Genomic DNA, 18,521 nt, shown 5'->3' on the forward strand with positions numbered 1-18,521 from the left:
GAAAATAGAATAAATAAAACTCTTGAAGACAGAGGTGTAGGCAAATAATTCATCAATAGAATGCTGATTGCACAGAAAACATGAAGAATCAACTTGGACGCCATTTTATTAATAAGATTTTGGATTTAAAAAAAGAAAAATAATAATGACAGAGTGAAAATCCACAAAATGGGAAAAACTTTTTACTAGCTATTCCTTAGACAAAGAACCAATATCTAGAATGTATAAAGAACTAAAATAAAAAAAAAATCAGACTTGGCCCAAATACAAAGACCCACCAAAAACTAGATACCTTAAATGAATAGATATTTCTCGCATGAAAAAGTACAAAGGCTATTTTCCTAGTGATTGGGTCCGACATACGACCCCTCTCGCAACATCATGGTGGCCTACTGGCGACAGGCTGGACTCAGCTACATTCGCTACTCCCAGATCTATGCAAAGGCAGTGAGGGATGCCCTGAAGATGGAATTCAGAGCAAATGCAGAGAAGACTGCTGGCAGCAGCATCAAAATTGTGAAAGTGAAAAAAAGAATAACCAGCCCTGACTAGAGCTTGAAGTGCTACATTTTCACCCTGAAGATGTGTGGGCACATGTTATGGCAGATTGTAATCCATGTCACTTTGTGAGGGGGAAAAAGTACCTATCTTATTCATAAATTAATGATACCAATAAATTGATGCATGGTTCACTGTTAAAAAAAAAGGAAAAAAAAAAAGAAAAAGTACAAACAGCAAATAAATATATGAAAAAATGTTCAACATCATTGGCCCTTTGACAAATACAAGCTAAAACAGTGCTGAGATTCTTCTTCAGAAAGAAGGACTATTAAGAAGAAATCAACCATTAACAATTGCTGGGGAGCCAATGGGTGAAAAGGAGCTTTTCACCATTGTCAGTGGGAGTATAATTTGATGCAATGAATGTGGAAATTGGCATGGAGATGCCTCAAAAACTAAAACTAAAGGTTACATTCAATCCAGCTATTCCCTTTCTTGGTATCTTTCTGAAATAATTAAAAGTATCACATCATAGCAATATATGCACAATTTGTAATAGCAAAATCTTGGAAACAGCTCAAGTGCTCATCAGGGGATGAATGGAAAAAAAAATCTCTTTTTTTTACACAATAGAATGTTACTGTCATAAAGTAGAATAATTTTGAGATTTTTTAGATAAATGGATGCACTTTGAGACCATCCTTGTGAGTGAAACAAATTGGATACACATGTTTAAATATTGCGTTTTTTCTCTTATATGAGAAACCAACCAAAGAGTAACTAAGGACCAAAATGGATGTTAGATATTGGGAAGTAGGATGAAAATGTTCAAATGGGAAGGGGAATAAGGGAAGGGCATGTCATGGTTTGCATCTAGTTGTCTCCCCAAAGCCTCATGTAGTCACTGGGGCAGGCTTCTAGAGTTTGTGATTAATTCATGATCCAATGCTAGGATTATGGGTATGAGTGCTACACCTGCCCTGGGGTGATAATGTGCATACAAATTAAGGAAGGGATAGAGGCTTGTTAGCTGCCTCAGCAGCTGCTCCTATCTTTGCTCTTAGCTGCTCATGAATGGACGCCCTCTACCATGTGCCACTCTGCTTTGGAGCCAGCCGAGTATGGGCTGAAACCTCCACTAACTGTGAGCTAAATAAACCTTTCCTTCCTTAATTCTGGGTGTTGGGTATTTTGTCCTAGCAACGAGAGAAAATTAACTAAGATGGAGGAGTAGGAAGGGAATGAAGGAGAAAGAAAAAAAGAGTAGAAGAAAAAAGGGTAACAATGTTTTTGTAAATAAGGAGGGAAGGGAGGGTTGAATGGAGGGCAGGGAAATGGGGAAAAAGAATCAGGATATAGTACATATAGGTATAGATTCACTGTGATAAAACTCAGAATTTTATATATTAAAAGTTATATATATATTTATTTTGCTAATAAAATTAATAAAAGAAGATAGCCTTGTGCACACGCGCGCATGCACGCGCGTGCGCGCACGTGTGTGTGTGTGCGCGTGCCTCTACCCTTAACTGGTGAAAGGTACTCCAATTTTGTGTAAACTTAGGTGTTATTGTAATTTCTCTAATGTATTGTTTGAAAAATTGGTAATTTAAAGAAAGTTTACAGGAAACACATAGAAAACTCAAATATCTTCATTTTGAATCTCCACAAATAAAGAAATTTCTATATTTTCTTTATTTTTCTCTTTATCTGCATATGGACTTTTTTTTTCTGGACTATTGAAAGCCACAGACATATCTCCAAGTGCTTCTATATGCCTCCTGAGAACCAGGACATTCTGTATATAACCCTAATATCATGTCTACACATACGAATGTTAGCATTGATACAGTAACCTCAGGTATGTCATATTTCATTTTTCCTTACCATTGCCAATGTATTTCTTTTTTTTTTTTTTGCCAATGTGTTTCTTATAATTTTTTCCCTTGAATTTAAAACTCCACGGGACCGGGGAGATAGCTCAGTAGAATAAGTGCTTGCCTGGCAAGCGCAGGGTCTTGAGTTCAATCCCCAGTACCACAAAAAAGAATAGAAAAATAATATATATGACATTAGAAACAATACACAATTTCAAAAGAGAAAACCCCCCCCAAAGCCCCCCAAGATGATAGGTATTCAATGATGGTGGTTATATTGCACACTGTTGTCTTCAGTGTAGTTAGTTAGATCACTGGACATGGGCATTTTTGAAAGGCTGGTCTATTTGCCCTATATATTGTCCCATGATGTGGAGTGTCTGGAATATTTCTTTGGGAGTTCATTCAAAGTATATTTTTCAGCAAGAATGCACTACATAGATGATGTGTCAGTCAGAGGTTTGGATTAGAAAAAAGGCAAAAATACATCAGGAGGGAGGTATAAATATTGCACACCTAGCACATGGGGAAAACTTCTTGGGCCAAGGGCCAACATTTGTGTTAAAGACAATTTTATAGAATGCCAGAGTTGCTCAAGGTTCTATTGGTGTTCTTACTGTTCTGACACCATATTGTTGTAGCTCAACCCAAGGCTTGGAGGACTCATATGTTCATCTCCAGTTTAGTTGGCTTTCCTAATCCCAAGTCTGATATTCAGTTGCTTCTTTTCATCTCAGAGATGTCTCAAGGTCACTCATATTCAACATATTCAACATTGTTCTTTTTAAAATTTTATGCTAAATTTATTCCCATGTCATAAGTTTTTGTTTCTTCAGTTTCTCGTGGGATATCTTTTTCTTCTGTGTAACTTCCTCCTCTGGTTTAGGAACAATTTGTTCCTTTTCAGTAAGGATCATCTCAACATGGCAGAGGGAGCTCATGTATGGGTTAATCTGGCCACGAGCTTTATAAGTATGGTGGCACATCTTGGGTGCTTTATTCACCTGGACATATTCAATAACCAGAGAATCTGCCTCTAAACCCTTAAGTTCAGCATTACTCTCTGCATTTTTAAGCATGTGCAGCAAAAATTCAGAACTCTTTCTGGGCCACCAGCCCTGTGTCCAGCTCCACTGTTTGGCCTGGGCACACCTACCAACTCCACCACTGTAACACCGGAATGGCACACATTGCTTCTTTAATGTTACATCTTTCAGATACTTGGTGGCCTTTCAGATATGCATACCCTTGATGGCCTGTGCAGTTTCATGTGTGTTCTTAAAGTGAATGCAAAGATTTGAGCCTCTTGATTTGCATGATTTTGTGGGGTTTTCTGGGTCGAGAGAGTAGTGAACCATTTTCCCAGGTCACCTCAGGCCACTTACAGGAAGTCAACATTGTTCTTTTGAGTCTCCATATCAACCCCATCCTAAGCTTGGTCCTCCTTCTGGGTCCCCGTTTCTATTAATGACATCACCACCCAGTTAGTTTGGTCAGAAATCTGAGTATGATGGTTAATCTTGGCTGTCACTTTAGTGAAATGGTGGAGGTGAGTTAGTCACTTCATTCCCTCCATTTATTTATAACAAAACCCTGTGGCTATTCCTTGTGGGCTTTCATTGTTTGAAGAGAGTTGAAGTATGAAATAACAAAAGCTCAGGAGATCAGGGATGCTCTAAGCAAAGGATCTCCTACCCTGACCTTCCAGTCACCTTTACCCTATGCTTACCTCATTATAGGTTCATAAATGTATATTACATGTTATAAAGATAAAACCAGAGTGAATTCTGGGACAAGCATGTGTGTACTGAGATCCCCTAAGATGATTCAGCACCGTGTCAATCATTCTGTCAATCACACCTGCAGATCTGGTGGGAGGCCCCTAATCAGACATGTCTGGTCTTTAAATTCTGAAAACCTGATTTATCTGCCCCTTTTCATTACTGTTGCAACTTTTGTATGCTTTGCTTGGTGTACAGTTTTTTTTTTATGAGCAGAATATATTTATTGAGAGAAAGAAAGCTCCTATCTGAGAGAGGGACAGGAGGGGGCCCCGAGCGGGTAGTCTCCCCTACAGTGTTTTTCTGTCACTTTGACACCTTTTTCTATCTCTGCTCTATCTTATGGTAAGACTTACTTAACATGAGCATGACTTCCTATGACCTTCAATAAATGTAGCTGCTTGCTAGCTACTACTGGGTGTATACTTGGCAATTCTTCGTTTTTTCCTACATAAGAACCTAGACTATTATTGGCGCATTGCATGATATCAACTTGATGGTCTTGAGAGACATCTAGGAGATTAGAAAGCACACTTCCCTGTGTAGTTGGGTGGGTTATGGGGTGTGACCTTGGGGACTATATTTGGTCTTTGGCACCTTCTTCTCTGGCACTCTTCCCCTGTACTGGCCCCAGGCTGCAATGAAGTGAACAGCTTGACTTCCCAATGTCCTTCTACCCTGATGTTCGTGTTTTGGAGCCAGTAGACCAAGACTGAAGCCTCTGAAATTGTGAGCCAAAATAAATGTCTTTCTTTAATTGTATGCACCAAGTATCTTGTCCACACTAGGAATGATACAAAGGTTCTCCAAGTGATGTAGAGGAAATACTACTAATTCCCAACCTGCTAGAAGTTCGACACACCAAGTTCATGTTCTCCAAAACTGAAGAATGAATTCTAAGGAACAATAGAGATTAAGATTTGTTCATTTATTTGTTGTCTTTTTGAGCCAACGTCTCACTGTGCAGTTCAGTCTAGCCTTAAATTCACTTTGTAGCCCAGACTAGTCTTCCAATTATCTTTCTGCCTCAGCCTCCCCTGATGTCTGTTTAGAATATTGATCATTATTGTTTATCCCCTGGGAAGGTATGTAGGTGTGGTCATTCAATCTTTGTCTTGAGACCTGCCCTTCAACAAATGTGCCACCAGCTGCAGTTGTAATGTTTTCTTATCTCTTGCACTGGCTTCTGCAAGGGCCTAACCCTGTCTGACTGCCTATAGTATTTCTATCTAACTTAGTTGTCTATAATAATAGGGGTGGGAAAGCTAATTGGCATCATTCGTGGTACTTGTTTTTCTTTCTCTTTTTCCCAGTCCATTACCACCTAAACAGCAATCAAATCCATTTTCTCCATCTTTATCATTAGCTTAGCCCGAACCTCTGTACTATGGCCTCCTAACGTGTCTCCTGGCTTTCACATGGGCTCCTTCTGAGTATACTCTCTGTATAGCTGCTGAAGCATCTTTTAAACATGTAAATCTGACCACACTATCTTCCCACTTAGAATTCTTCAGTGGATTCCAATTGCTTTCATTAAAAAAAGACAACTGAGGCTCCTGGCATCTATTTATGGCATCTTTGTGTACCATTATTCCCCTTACTGTCTGTATTGATGCCTGATTGTTTCCTTTTCAGCTTTGTAAGCCCCAAATGACTCTTTTCTGTTTCTGTTCTCTTAGGTGTGTGTGTGTGTGTGTGTGTGTGTGTGTGTGTGTGTGCCTGTGTGTATCCTAATGTGTTTTCTTTCTCTACCCCTTTGTTCATTAGACAGGGAAGCCTGCCTCTTACACATTCTCAGGGTCCTCCATTTTTCTACTCTTAACTCTTCTTACAGATTATGTTTCTGCAGTTGTTCAGTATTTTTTTTTTTTTTGAAAAATAAAACGTTTTATTAAAAACAAGTTATAGGGGGCCCAGGGAGATGGCTCAGTGGAATAAGCGCTTCCCTGGCAAGCTCAAGGGCCTGAGTTCAATCCCCGGTTCTGCCAAAACAAAACAAAACAAAACAAAACAAAACAAAACAAAACAAAACAAAACAAAAAAACCCAAGTTATATATGTTAAATCTCTTCCATTTTATATTTTTATTATCTATCCATAGAGGGTTTTCTCCCCCTTTCTCTATCTTTTTTAGTTTATGTATTTGGTACACTCATGGTGTACCAGTGTTTCAGCCTCCCCAGTGACAAGTGTGCCACCATGCCCAGTCTCAGTGGTTGACTTGGCATGGGGCCTGCACAACATGTGGTACCAGGGATCAAACCCCAGTCCTTGCACTTGCCAGGCAGGTGCTTAGACCACTGAGCTATCGCCCTGGTCCTCTCTTTTTTTTTTTTTTTTTTTCTTTTTTATGTTTCCCTTCTTTAAGATCTGCCTCCTTTGTGTCCAAACTCTGAAGGACAATGATTATATCTGTCTTCTCCCCTTTGGTAGCTCTAGTGTTAGCACAGTGCCTGGTACTAAGTAAGCCCTCAGTAAATATTTGGGGATACATGAATGGTCTGTACGAGGCTTAATGAGAATTCCAAAGGGCATGTGTGCTTATACTAACATTAAAGATTCACTCCACACCCTTTTCAGACTTGGTAAATTTGATAAAATATTATCTGTTTTATCTACTCAGTCTGACTTCAAAAGTCCATGGGGAAATTTTTATTTCAAAGCAGTCTCTATATTTAAACTTTTTGAAAAGGATGAACAACCAGCATTTCTTCCATCTTTCCATTATGTCTTGAGCCATCTAAGCTCCCAGGGTGGCCAAAGCGGCAAATGAAGTGAGAGGCTATTGATATGCAAATGTGGTCATTAAGATTGGAAGCCACACCCCAGAACTGGGTCTCAGTTCTTTCCAAGTCAAAGCCAATTTACATTAAAACCTGAAGCTCCCAAACTTGAAATTATTCTCTGAAACTAAAATGCATAGAAATTAAACTATTAAAAATTGAGTTTTCAATAGAACACACTGGTGTTTTCTGGGGAAAGAGTTGGCTATCCTCCAACAGGCTCTTTTTGGCTTTTGAAAGGGCTTCAAAATGGACATTCATAGTTATACCCCAATTTTTTTTTTTAAGTTCCGTTGTTGAATATTATAGGTGTGTAAACTCAGCAAAATATTCTAAAAGAGTACAGAAGCCCATAATAGCATTGGGTCTTCTGTTTAATTGGCAATGTCAGAAATTATTGACGTGAATCCCCCACAGCTCAACATAACAACATGGCTTTACTTCCTATATTTCATCATACTTTTCTACTGGATAGATATATAGTTGCATTCTCTTAATGAATAGAATGATTTTTTCTAATGGTGTTTGTAAGTAGGATCACAAGTCTGCATCTTGTACAGCAATTAACCACTAAGAAGAATATATGCAGTGTATTATTTGTTGAAACTGTACTTTCGATTTGATTTGAAACTGTCTCATTGCTATATGTTTATCAATAAAACTTTGAAAAAAAAAAAAAAAAAAAAAAGAAAGGGCTTCAGCGTTGTTAAAAGGTAGACAATCTTGACCTTGCATTGACCTCTCTAGTTTCCCTGGAACACAGACAAGCCAAGCAGTCAAAGTAGGTGCTACTGCAGATAACTGCTACAATTTTCAAGTTACAGAAAGGGAGGTCCAAAGAGACCATGTGACGTATTCAAAACCATAATCCAAGTCTTCACGTTCCAAGTATTGGACTCCTTTCTTAATATTGCTTTTTAAGCAGCCAAATCCTCTAAAGAATTCTGATTCTTCTTTAGACAGAAACCAGACCAGTCAGTGCTGCTCATGTTCAAATGTGGCTCTCTGGATTTCACAGGAGCTTTGTAATGTATTGCTAATCTCATAGAAAAGAGGAAAATAAATTCCTTCCAGGTAATAGCAAGAGGATGGGTTGTTCTTCATTTGTTCTGCTGCCTGAAGCTGGTTTCACACAAAAATTTCCAGAATGCTGTAACATTTTGGTGGCTGTGTTATCAGATAGATTCTTCTAAATGTGCTTCCCAGTTAAATATTCCAGGGGTCTAGGTTGCTCACTTCTCCCTCTGTTAAATTCCAGATTCTTCTTACCTCAAACAAATAATTGAACAAAAGAAGCAAAAACCAGTGGCCAGATTTATTTGAGAATGTGAGTGCAGAGTGAGGTTGAGAAGCTAGGTCTGGAGAGTGAGCTTCTGTAGGAAGATGGAGAAAAAGCAAGATAAAAGGAAATCCTAGAGGAAGCAGGGTGGGCTACCATGAGGAAAGTCATGGTGCCTATGTCCAAATTTTTGAGGAAACCCTCAAGAACTTCTTCTACTTTGCTTGTAGAGGAACAAGTAAAGGAACCCCGGAAAGCAACCCATTCTGGTTGTTGTTTTTGATACAGGGTCTTGCGATGCAGTTCGGAGTCATAGTGAACCTCTGTCTCAGCCTCCCCAGTACTGGGATTACAGGTATGTGCCACCACACCTGGATTTGGTGCCAACACACCCGAAGTTCCAGTGCTGGCACAGCCTGTGGTTCTGGGGATTAAACTCCAGACCTTGGGCTTGTCAGGCAGGTGCTTAGACCACTGAGCTATCTCCCCAGCCCTGACTCTGGGTTTTGTACCCATGATAACAATACTTGCTGACATTGAGTACTGAAAGGCATCTTGGTTTGGTGTGTGTGTGTGTGTGTGTGTGTGTGTGTGTGTGTGTGTGTGTGTACAGTTTGAATTTTCCTGGCCAGTTTCCTCTTATTTTAGGATGTTTGATTTCCAGCACATTCTGTGGTTGTTCTTAAGAATAACATGTGAGGAGAACTGAGTTGGTCTGAGGCCTTCCTGAGAACTGTTTTGCAGACTACTTCATTGAATTCTTGTGATGATCAAAGGAGATACTTTAATGGAAAATGCTTAACTCATTGCCAGATGTGTAGTGACTTTAAAAAATGTAGTTACTATTAATTTTTAAACAAATCAGATACAGACTTATCTGTAGGATTCCTACAGCAGGACATTGCTTGGGGATAATGCATCCTTATGTAGGGATACAAAGTAGGTTTCACAAGGTAGACTTGTGAAGCTTAGTGAACAACCTAGATGGAAACACTTCACAGGACAGGTTTTTCTGTTTTACTGACATCCTGGCAGAACTGCCTTTCTAATCCAAGTCTGGCTAACGCCAGGGCTATTGAACAAAATCATTATCATTACTGGGATATATCAGGAAAGATCACACCATAATCCAGCAAGTCAACTATGTTAGGAAGTAATAATCAGCCCAGGTATGCCATTCTTGATGGAGCAGAGAAATGGGAAGGAGAGAAGTGAACATGAAGATGCTCAAGCCCACGTTATTGCCAAGAGTCAGTTCTTTCATTTGGAGATCATGATCTTAATTTATGAACAGGAGGCTCTAGGGGAGGATGCATTTTCTTGCTTTTTCAGCATCTAGATTTCCACCTGGGGTTCATTTCTCCTGTCTTCTAAAGTAGCTGCATAGCATCATCAAATCCCTCACTGCTTCCATTGGCACATGACCTTCTCTTCTGACTCTGACTCCTGTTCTTTTTTTTTTTTTTTTGTGGTACAGGGGATTGAACTCAGGACCTTGTACTTCCCCAGCAAGCACTTATTCTACTGAGCTATCTCCCCAGCCCCTGTATCCTTTTTTAAAGATCATTGTGATGCATAAACCTCTGGGGCCGGGTTTATGCTCAGGGACAAATATTTCTTTTCTTTTTTTTTTCTTCATAAATGTTTGTTTGGTTTTTTTTCCCCATAATTTTATTGAGAAACAAATAGCAATGAGACAGTTTCAAATCAAATTGGTAGGACAGTTTCAATAATTAACACATTGCATACTCTCTTCCTAGTGGTTATTTGCTGTACAAGATGCGGACATGATATCCTATTTACAAACACTGTTAGAACAGTATTTCTCTGGAAGCCCTCTTGTAGGCTGTAGTAGCAGGATCCTATCTGCTGGAGTAATCTTGCCACCTTCCCAGCACCTCTAGTTTCTTTGGACCTATCCAGATAGTTCAGGGCCATTTCCCCATGTTGTGATCCTTCACTTAATCATATCTACAAAGTTCCTTTATTTTATTTTATTTTATTTTTTGGGGGGTTGGCTTAACCTCCCCTGGGGGCAGGGCTGGTGTGGCATGTGTTGCTGGGGACTGAACCATGGTCCTTGTGCTTGCTTAAGCTTGTCTAAGTAGGCATTTTAGACCACTGAGCTATTTTGCTGGCCCCCCTTTTGTTCTGTAAGGTAACATTCACAGGTTCCCAGTATTAGGATGCAGACATATTAAAGGGGCATTATTCAGCCTACTACACCAACATCTTCCCTACTTAGCTGTGCCAGTCTTGGAGGTGCCTATATTAGGGGTGAAGTGTCCTGATTCTGCTCACACCAGCCCCCACCCCATCCTTAGCTGAACATACAGTAGTAATGGTGGAGTCACCTTCAACTGCAAACTCTGGGGCCAGGTTTATGTTCAGGGACAAATCTTTCTCTGGAAGCCCTCTTGTGGGCTGCAGTAGCAGGATTCTATCTGCTGACATAATCTTGCCACTGTCCCAGCACCTCCAGTTGAGCCTCACACTTTTTCTCAGAGGTAGACTGGGTGGTGTTAGCTTATAAGTGTGTCCAGGTGGAGTTGTTCCTTCCAGAGAAGACTGAAAGTAGAAACTTCGTCTCCATGGTGTCCTGTTTCTTACTGTCGTTAGAGAAAAGGAAAGAAAGCATGAAGTTTGGAGATAGGCATTCCAAAGAAACCGGAGGCAGAAGCCCTTGAAATACCCTGTTTGCTAAAAGAAATAAATACTAATTTATTCCAATAACATAGTAGTCAATACATTTTAAATTGAAGTTTAATATAATAATTATGCAATTAAATTTAATAAACATTTTAATATACAGTCATTAAAATTTAATAATTTCTTGGTACTGAATGCTGTGCACGTTACATTATTATTATTTCATTAAAATAATAAATGCAAAATTAAAATAATACAGGAGGGTATGATGTGAAATACAAGCCCCCTTCTTCCCTGAACTCTTTAGTTTCCCTCTTCAGAAGCAAACACCATTTCTTGCAAATTCTTCTAGAATCCACCTTCGTGCTGGGGGGTCCATCTGAACCCTGGGCCTTATGCATATTGGCTACATCCGCAGCCCTTTGCTAGAATTTGTAATCCTGCCAGACTTCCTTCAAATGAACGATGATGCAGAAATGGGGTAGCTTTCTTTGGAGGCAGACACTTTTCAGAAAAGCATTCAGATTACACTGGGGCTATAAATTAACACATTATTTTAGGCCATTTCTGGGCCATAATTTTATCCTCCCTTTAGCTATTTACTGCATGCAAATTTCCCACTCTATGCAAATTTCACTCACTTTATGCATATCATCTGTGGTATGTTCCCAACCCCTAGCACCTGCATCAGACAGAATGGGATGATTCAGACCCTGGAGCATTAAAGTACAAACACTTAAAATCTCTTGGGGGGCAGTTGAGCATTAGATGATGGACAGCAGCCTCTGCAAATAGCCCGTTTCCTTCACAGGGTGTGCTGAACCCTGCTGATTCCCCTCCCGTCTTCCTTAGCTGCCTGCAAGCCCCTTCCAGGTGGTAATGACTATTTGGAGTAAATATTTTGATGTGAGTGGAATGATTAAGTCTCAGCTGGTTCTGCATAGAGCCATGAGGCAATTAGGTTTCCTAGTCAGTGCAGGTGAGTGTGTCATTGTGCCTGGCTGAAGCAGCCCATTTTTCTAAGGTGGGTTCCTGAAGCGGGGAGTAAAGCAGCAGTTGCTTAACCTTGGGTACACATTAGAATCACACAGGGAGCCAAAAAACCCACCAAACCCCCCCCCCCAAAATCTCAGGCATCAGTTCTACCTTCATGTATCTTGATTAAATTGATGGGGGCCAGCCAGTTGTGGGAAGTTTGATAACCTTGCCAGATGATTCAAGGGTTCTGGTAAGGTTGAGTTGCATGGGCCTTGAGAGGAGACAAGAGGTTTCTGTATGGCTCTGGGTCCACCTATGACTCTCTTTATGACACTAAGCAAATCTGTCTCCCTTTCTGGGCCTCCACTGGTCCATCATTGGGCAATATTAAGATAGTTATTTAATAGTGAAGTTTTTTTTTTTTTTTAAATAGTTTAAAGAAGAGTTTTGGGCCCGCCAGATAGCTTATCAGACTAAAGCGCTTAGGCAGAGCACAGAGGCTGGGGTTTGATCCCCAGGGTACTGTGCTGGCCCCACTCCTGGGGTGCGCTGAGACTGGACCTAGTGGCAGTACTTGGGAGGCTGAGAACAGGAGGATGACTATGTAGTGAGACCCTGTAAACCCTGTACTAAATACAAAAAGAAAGAAAGAAAGAAAGAAAGAAAGAAAGAAAGAAAGAAAGAGTTTTGGGGCATGGTGATGCATGCCTGTTAGTCCCAGTACTCTGGGAGGGTAAGGCAGGAGGCTTGCAAGTTTGAGCCAGGCAACTTAATGGGACTGTGTCTCAAAATTAAAAAAAAAAAAAAAATGGGGTGGGGATGTAGTCCTATTCAATGGCCCCTGGATTTAGTCTTCAGCACTGCAAAAATAAAACACAAAACAAAATGAAACCACAGCTTTATGGAGATCTAATTGGCAACCAGCTACTTTCAGATGAAGGACCCATCTAAGTGTCCTTGCTAGAGCTGTGTACTAGTTGATACACTGTCAACTTGAGAAGTTTAGAAGTTTAATTAAGTGACTCAGCAGAATTACCAGGATTCTTTGTAAACATCCTCATCCTGTGCAAGAGGAGGGCATGGACAGTGTGTGAGTTCGATAGCCCAGCCCCAGGGTAAGGAGGGGAGAGAGGCCTTCTCTTTGCTGTTTGCTGTCTTCTGCTGCCATGAACGGATGCTCTCTGCCATGTGCCACTCTGCCTGGGAGCCAGCCTAGACTGAAACCTGCACTAACTGTGAGCTAAATAAACCTTTCTTTCCTTAAATTTGGGTGTTGGGTATTTTGTCCCAGCAACGAGTGAAAAGTAACTAAGACAAGCTGCTATAACAAAATACCATAAACTGGGTAGTTTGAAAAACTAGAACATATTTTCTCACAGTTTTGGAGGCTAGAAGTCCAAGATTAAGGTGTTGGAAGGTCTGGTTTCTGGTGTTGCCTCTGTCCTTGGCTTGCAAATAGCATCTCTACATCATCTTCCCTCTGTGCATGTCTGAGTCTAATCTCTCTCTCTCTCTCTCTCTCTCTCTCTCTCTCTCTTTCTCTCTCTCTCTCTCTCTCTTTTTGGCAGAACCAGGGATTGAACTCAGGCCCTTGCGCTTGCCAGGGAAGCGCTTATTCTACTGAACCATCTCTCTGGCTCCTTGAGTCTAATCTCTTATGAGGACATTGGTGCATGCCCTCTTACTGCATGCCCTCTCCCATGACCTAATTAATGAACCTTACTTACCTCTTTAAAGGCCATACCTCCAAATCCAGTAATATGGTGGCATAACGGGGGTTAGGACTTTAACATAGTTAGATTCTTTCTTTGGTACTGGCGATCAAACTCAGGACCTCACGCTTGACGACTTTAACATAGATGTCAGCCCATAATAGCATATTACCTGTGAAAGTTTCCTGGTGATTGCTTGTAATCCCTCCTTTCCTCCAGCTTCATCCACATTCCTGGTCAACCACTGACCTATATGTTTTCTGCCACAATAGAATTAGTTTGCATCTTCCTCTCTAGAATTTTATATAAATGGGATTATACATCTTTTTTTTAATCTTATGATGATCAATATAATATCCCTAGAATAGTGATCTCAGTACATGCTAGGTGTTGCTTATCTTATGTTAATTTCTTTCTTTGCTTTCTCCCTTCCTTGATTTTTTTTGGCATAGATGACATAGATTGTAATTTTTAGGACATTTTTAACTAAATAGTAAACAGAACACAAAAGACATAATCACAGAGAAGCTGAAATAGGGACATTATTGATTTAATTCTTTAATGTTAAAAAAAATAGGCTTCTCAAAGAGCCTTTCAATCAAGCATATTGTGTGGTTCCAAAAACCTCAGCAGGGTGAGAACAGTGCCTGCTGCTTCATTCCACATCACAGATCTGCCCAGGCTGGTTTATTTCTAGGATAATGTTCCAAGAGCTCAGGAAATCCCCTGCTGCGTGTTGCCACACCCCCAGTGGGCCCCACCCTCCTTTTTTCCTTGTCTTTCTTGGGGGATAGCATCTGAGCTCTCTAACTGTTCTAGGATCCCAGTGTCCACCAACAGACCTCTGCAGTGTTGACCTAAAATATATAGGTCAAGGAATACGTGAAGGACGGTCTTGGAATTGGATGAATGAAAGCCCTTCTTGCCTTTGAGCCCAGGGACTGGGCAGGTTAGCTAAATGTTGGCATGCTCTATGTGAGATAGAAAGAGAGGCCCATGAATCCAGCCTGAATTGTAAACAGCAGGTGTTCTGAAACTACATCTCCTCCAGGCTTTCTCCAGGGTTGGTCTTCAGTTTTAGGCTCCTTTGTCCATACTTTTTTGTTTTGGCTCCATACCCAGTGCCCATTGCAAACTTCAGCCAATGACTTGATGCTTGGCATGATTTCACCCATATTTTCTCCAGTACATGCATTCTGTCCTGTGTGTTGGCTGCATAAATCACTTCTACCAGGACTTTCATTATCCCTTCCCAGGACACAGGATCGCGGGTCAGGTCTTCTCTTGCTAGTGGAGCTAGTGGATTTCAACTTAGGTCCTTATTCTAGCATTCACTATTTACAAGCACTTTGGCATATTACTTTGTCTTCCTGTGTATGACTCTTAATTGTGGTATGTCAAATTGACTGGACTAAGAAGTGCCTTAGGGATTTGTAAAGCACACTTCTGGGTGTGTCCATCATGGATGTGTGCTCTTGAACTCTATATATGGTCACAATCCCCTTTCTCTCTGGCGCTGTTCCCCTGCTCTGCTTCCTGGCTGCTGTGAAATAAGTAGCTTTGTTCTGCCACACCCTCCTGCCTTTACTCCACTGTGATGTTCCTATTTTGGAGTTAGCTGACCATGGACAAAATTTCCTGGAACCATGACTCCAATTAAACCTCTCCTCATTTAAGTTATGGGTGTTGGATGATTTGTCCCAGCAATGGAAAAGCTGATTAATATATGGTGCTTCAGCGAAAGAAAACATTATGAGTTTAGAGAAAGATACACAGCCAGCCAGGGCTGACATGACTATATAGTAGCTACATGTATGACTTGGAGTTCTTCTATACCTGTGCTTAAATTCTGGCTTTAATATTTCTTATATCTGTGACCTTAGGCCCAGCAGTATCCTTTTCAACTTTCTTATATGAAAAATGGGGAAAAGCTGTCTATTTGAAAGGACTGTATTATGGCTTGAATCTGGAATGTTATACCAAAGCCTTATGTACTCAGAAGTAGGACTGTGGAATGTGATTGGATTATGAGGGCACTACAGCTGACTTGCTGTGGGAAGTAGAGTTTGGTTGGAGGAAGGGGCACTAGGGGTATGATCTGCAAGGATATGTCTTTCTTTTGGTTCCTATCTTTTGTCTGTGTTTCCTGGCCTCCACGATGTGAGCAGCTTTCCCCTGTCAGGTCCTTTTCCCATTCCCTTTTTGCACTGGAGACAGCTGACCAGGAACTGCAAACATTACCCAAAATAACTTCTTCTCCTTTAAGTGGGTGTCAGGTATTTCATTCCAGTGACAAGAAAGTGGTCAAGACAGACTGTTCTCAGGATTATATCCTGGAATATATTAGGTGCTATATAAATATTACCTGCTACTTTTACTCTATGCCCATTTGGGTTATGTCAATTTCTTTTATCTCCATTGATAAGCTATGAGCTCCTTGAATTAGATCATAAGAGTGGAATGTTCATTGTGGGATTAGAGTTTTAGGAAAAGTTACAGGCTAGCTTGCTTTGGCTCTCTGTTCTCTTTGCCATGGGAAGCTACAGTGAAAAGTTGACAACCTAGGATGCTGGGGAGGTAGCTTGTTGGTCTAAGTGCCTGCCTGGCAAGTCCAAGGACCCGGGTTTAACTCCAGTACTGCATGGTGTGCCAACCACCAAGACTGGGTGTGCTGGCTCATGCCTGTAATCCCAGTGTTGGGGAGGTTGAGACAGGAGGATGACTATGAGGCCAAACTGCATAGTGAGACCCTGTACCAGGTAAATAAATAAATAAATAAAATTTTAAAAGAAAACTTGACAGCCTGAAGTTTGTAAGAGGCCCCTCACCAGAGCTCAGCTAGGTTGGCACCCTTCTCTTGAATTTCCAGCTTCCAGAATTATGAGAAATATATTTTTATTGCTCATAAGCTACTCAGTCCACAGTACTTTGCTATATCAGCTCAAACAGATAAGGACAGACTCTTTTACCAGAAATGTTGTCAAGCTTGTGTATAGAGGGCTAACAGAAAGAGCTCTGCCAATCATGTGGGAGGGGAGGAGTTGTAGCTAACAATTTGTGGTGGAAGAGACATGCTGTTGGAGATGGCTGACCTGTGGGAAAGCTGTAGTTACTAACAATGGTTATGAGATGGCACTGTGGAGAGCACCACTAATAAATCTGAGTCCACCTTGACTTGTGGGTAGTAGCAGGATCTGGAGACTGGGCTTCCACGGTGAACTAGGGAGGTGGTCCCAAGCTGGCCTGGGCTGGCAGAAAGTAGGGTGCTCAGAGGTGAGCAGCAGTCAGTTTTTCCTATGTTTCCAGCTCAGGGATTGACCTCCAGATTCACTGGGCTAGATGCTGGGGGACCGGCCTGCTTGGGGATTGCATGGCTCCTGGCTTTTCTGTTTATTATCACTGTCTCTGGCTGTCAGTCTATGTACTGAGTGCATTTTGAGTTTGGAAAGGAGGAGTAATTTACTTTGGGGATATGTGTCTACAAGGCCTGGAAACAGTGGTGTGGCTTCCTTTCCTGGCATATACACTAGGATAGGAGGCTCTTCTCTTTGGCCTTTCATACTAGCTCCTCCCTGGCCAGCATCTCGGGCAGCCCCTCACTGATTACCCTGAAGACCAGCAGGAAGGGATGGTTCCCTTTGTAATTTGATCACATAAAGGGGCAGGAGACACATTGGGACAAAGTTCATTCCTCATTTCACTGCCAGAATAGTGTGTCTGTAAATGAATTAGAAGGGGATTTTACCCACATTTCAAAGGAAAAGGTCAAAGGTGTCACAACTCAAAACACTGCGTCTGTATAGTCAGGTCTGCTAGCCTGCCACAGGCCCTCCTCAGGAGAGAGGGGATGGCCCACTTGGGTGGCAGATGCGTATCCTGCTTTTCTCTGTGTAGCCAGCATTCTTAGTATCATTTTCATCTTATAAATAAAGAACTTGAGGATCACAAAGTATATTTGTTATCTATTGCAATGCAACAAATTACCCCAAAATTTAGTGGCTTAAAATAACAAGGATGTCTCATCTCATGTAGTTTCTGAGTGCCAGCAGTCTGGGGTGGTTTAGCTGGGTGGTTCTGATTTTGGTCTCTCATGAGGCTGCAGAAGGATATTGGCTTGGGCTGGAATCATTTGAAAGCTTGACCAGGGATGCATAATTTGTTTTTCAACCTACATGGTTGTTGCAACAGGCTTCAGTTTCTCCTGCAGAACAGACAAGGCCTCCATAGGGGTTCTGAGTGTCAGTTTATTAACAGGGGTGGCTTCTACAAGTCCTAGCCACCCAGTGGAGGACAAGGACGAGCACCTTGTCTTTTTATGAACTGGACTCAGATGTCAGCTGTTGTCACGTCTACCATGTTCTGTTGGTCAGAATCTCACCAGCACACGAGTACTGGCAGACCAAGCTCACTAGGGGCCATTCTAGGACCTGGCTGCTGTGAGTGAGTTCAAGCAATTTGACCATCAAGTGGAGAACCTGAAATTCACCCAGGGCACCCACAACTGCTTTGTAGTATGCACAGAGATCTTGAATTGGCATTCAGATAAAAATTCCAATGATTTATTATTTTCTAGGATATGCAGAGATAGTTTTATTTACTGCTGGTGAAAGAAAAAAATTAAATTTTTTTTTAGTATGCCTCAACTTCTATCCTTTTAAGACTTCATTCCATAGAAATATAGGCACATACGGAGATATGCTAAATACATAATTTTTTAAAACATAGTATTTGTAGTAGGGAAAAACTGGAGACAAATCTTGGGCTATTGAAGAAATCAGTGATTGTCAATATAATATTATGTAGTTACAAAAAAGAAAAAAGCAGAATCATATGGAAAGCTAAGACGTTTTTTCTGGTATAGCATGTTATGAACTATTTATATGTTGTGACTATATAGTTGTATATACATGTAAGACCTATACAATATGTATCTGATTTTTTTTCAAAGTTTTATTGATAAAC

At 40.9% G+C, this 18,521-nt stretch overlaps 1 protein-coding gene and 1 pseudogene across 1 annotated transcript; one reads left to right on the top strand and one right to left on the bottom strand.

The window, feature by feature from the left end:
* Window positions 1-368: 368 nt before the first annotated feature.
* Window positions 369-703, top strand: LOC101581130 (ATP synthase subunit epsilon, mitochondrial-like). Its single transcript, XM_012514668.2, has one exon. The coding sequence runs from the start codon at window positions 382-384 to the stop codon at window positions 550-552; it is 171 nt and encodes a 56-aa protein (XP_012370122.1). The 5' UTR covers window positions 369-381; the 3' UTR covers window positions 553-703.
* Window positions 704-3,181: 2,478 nt separating this feature from the next.
* On the bottom strand, window positions 3,182-3,736 carry LOC105742124 (annotated as a pseudogene).
* Between the last annotated feature and the right edge of the window lie 14,785 nt (window positions 3,737-18,521).

The sequence above is a fragment of the Octodon degus genome, unplaced genomic scaffold, assembly GCF_000260255.1.
Source record: "Octodon degus isolate 3935 unplaced genomic scaffold, OctDeg1.0 scaffold00037, whole genome shotgun sequence".
NCBI classification, from domain to species: Eukaryota; Metazoa; Chordata; class Mammalia; order Rodentia; family Octodontidae; genus Octodon; species Octodon degus.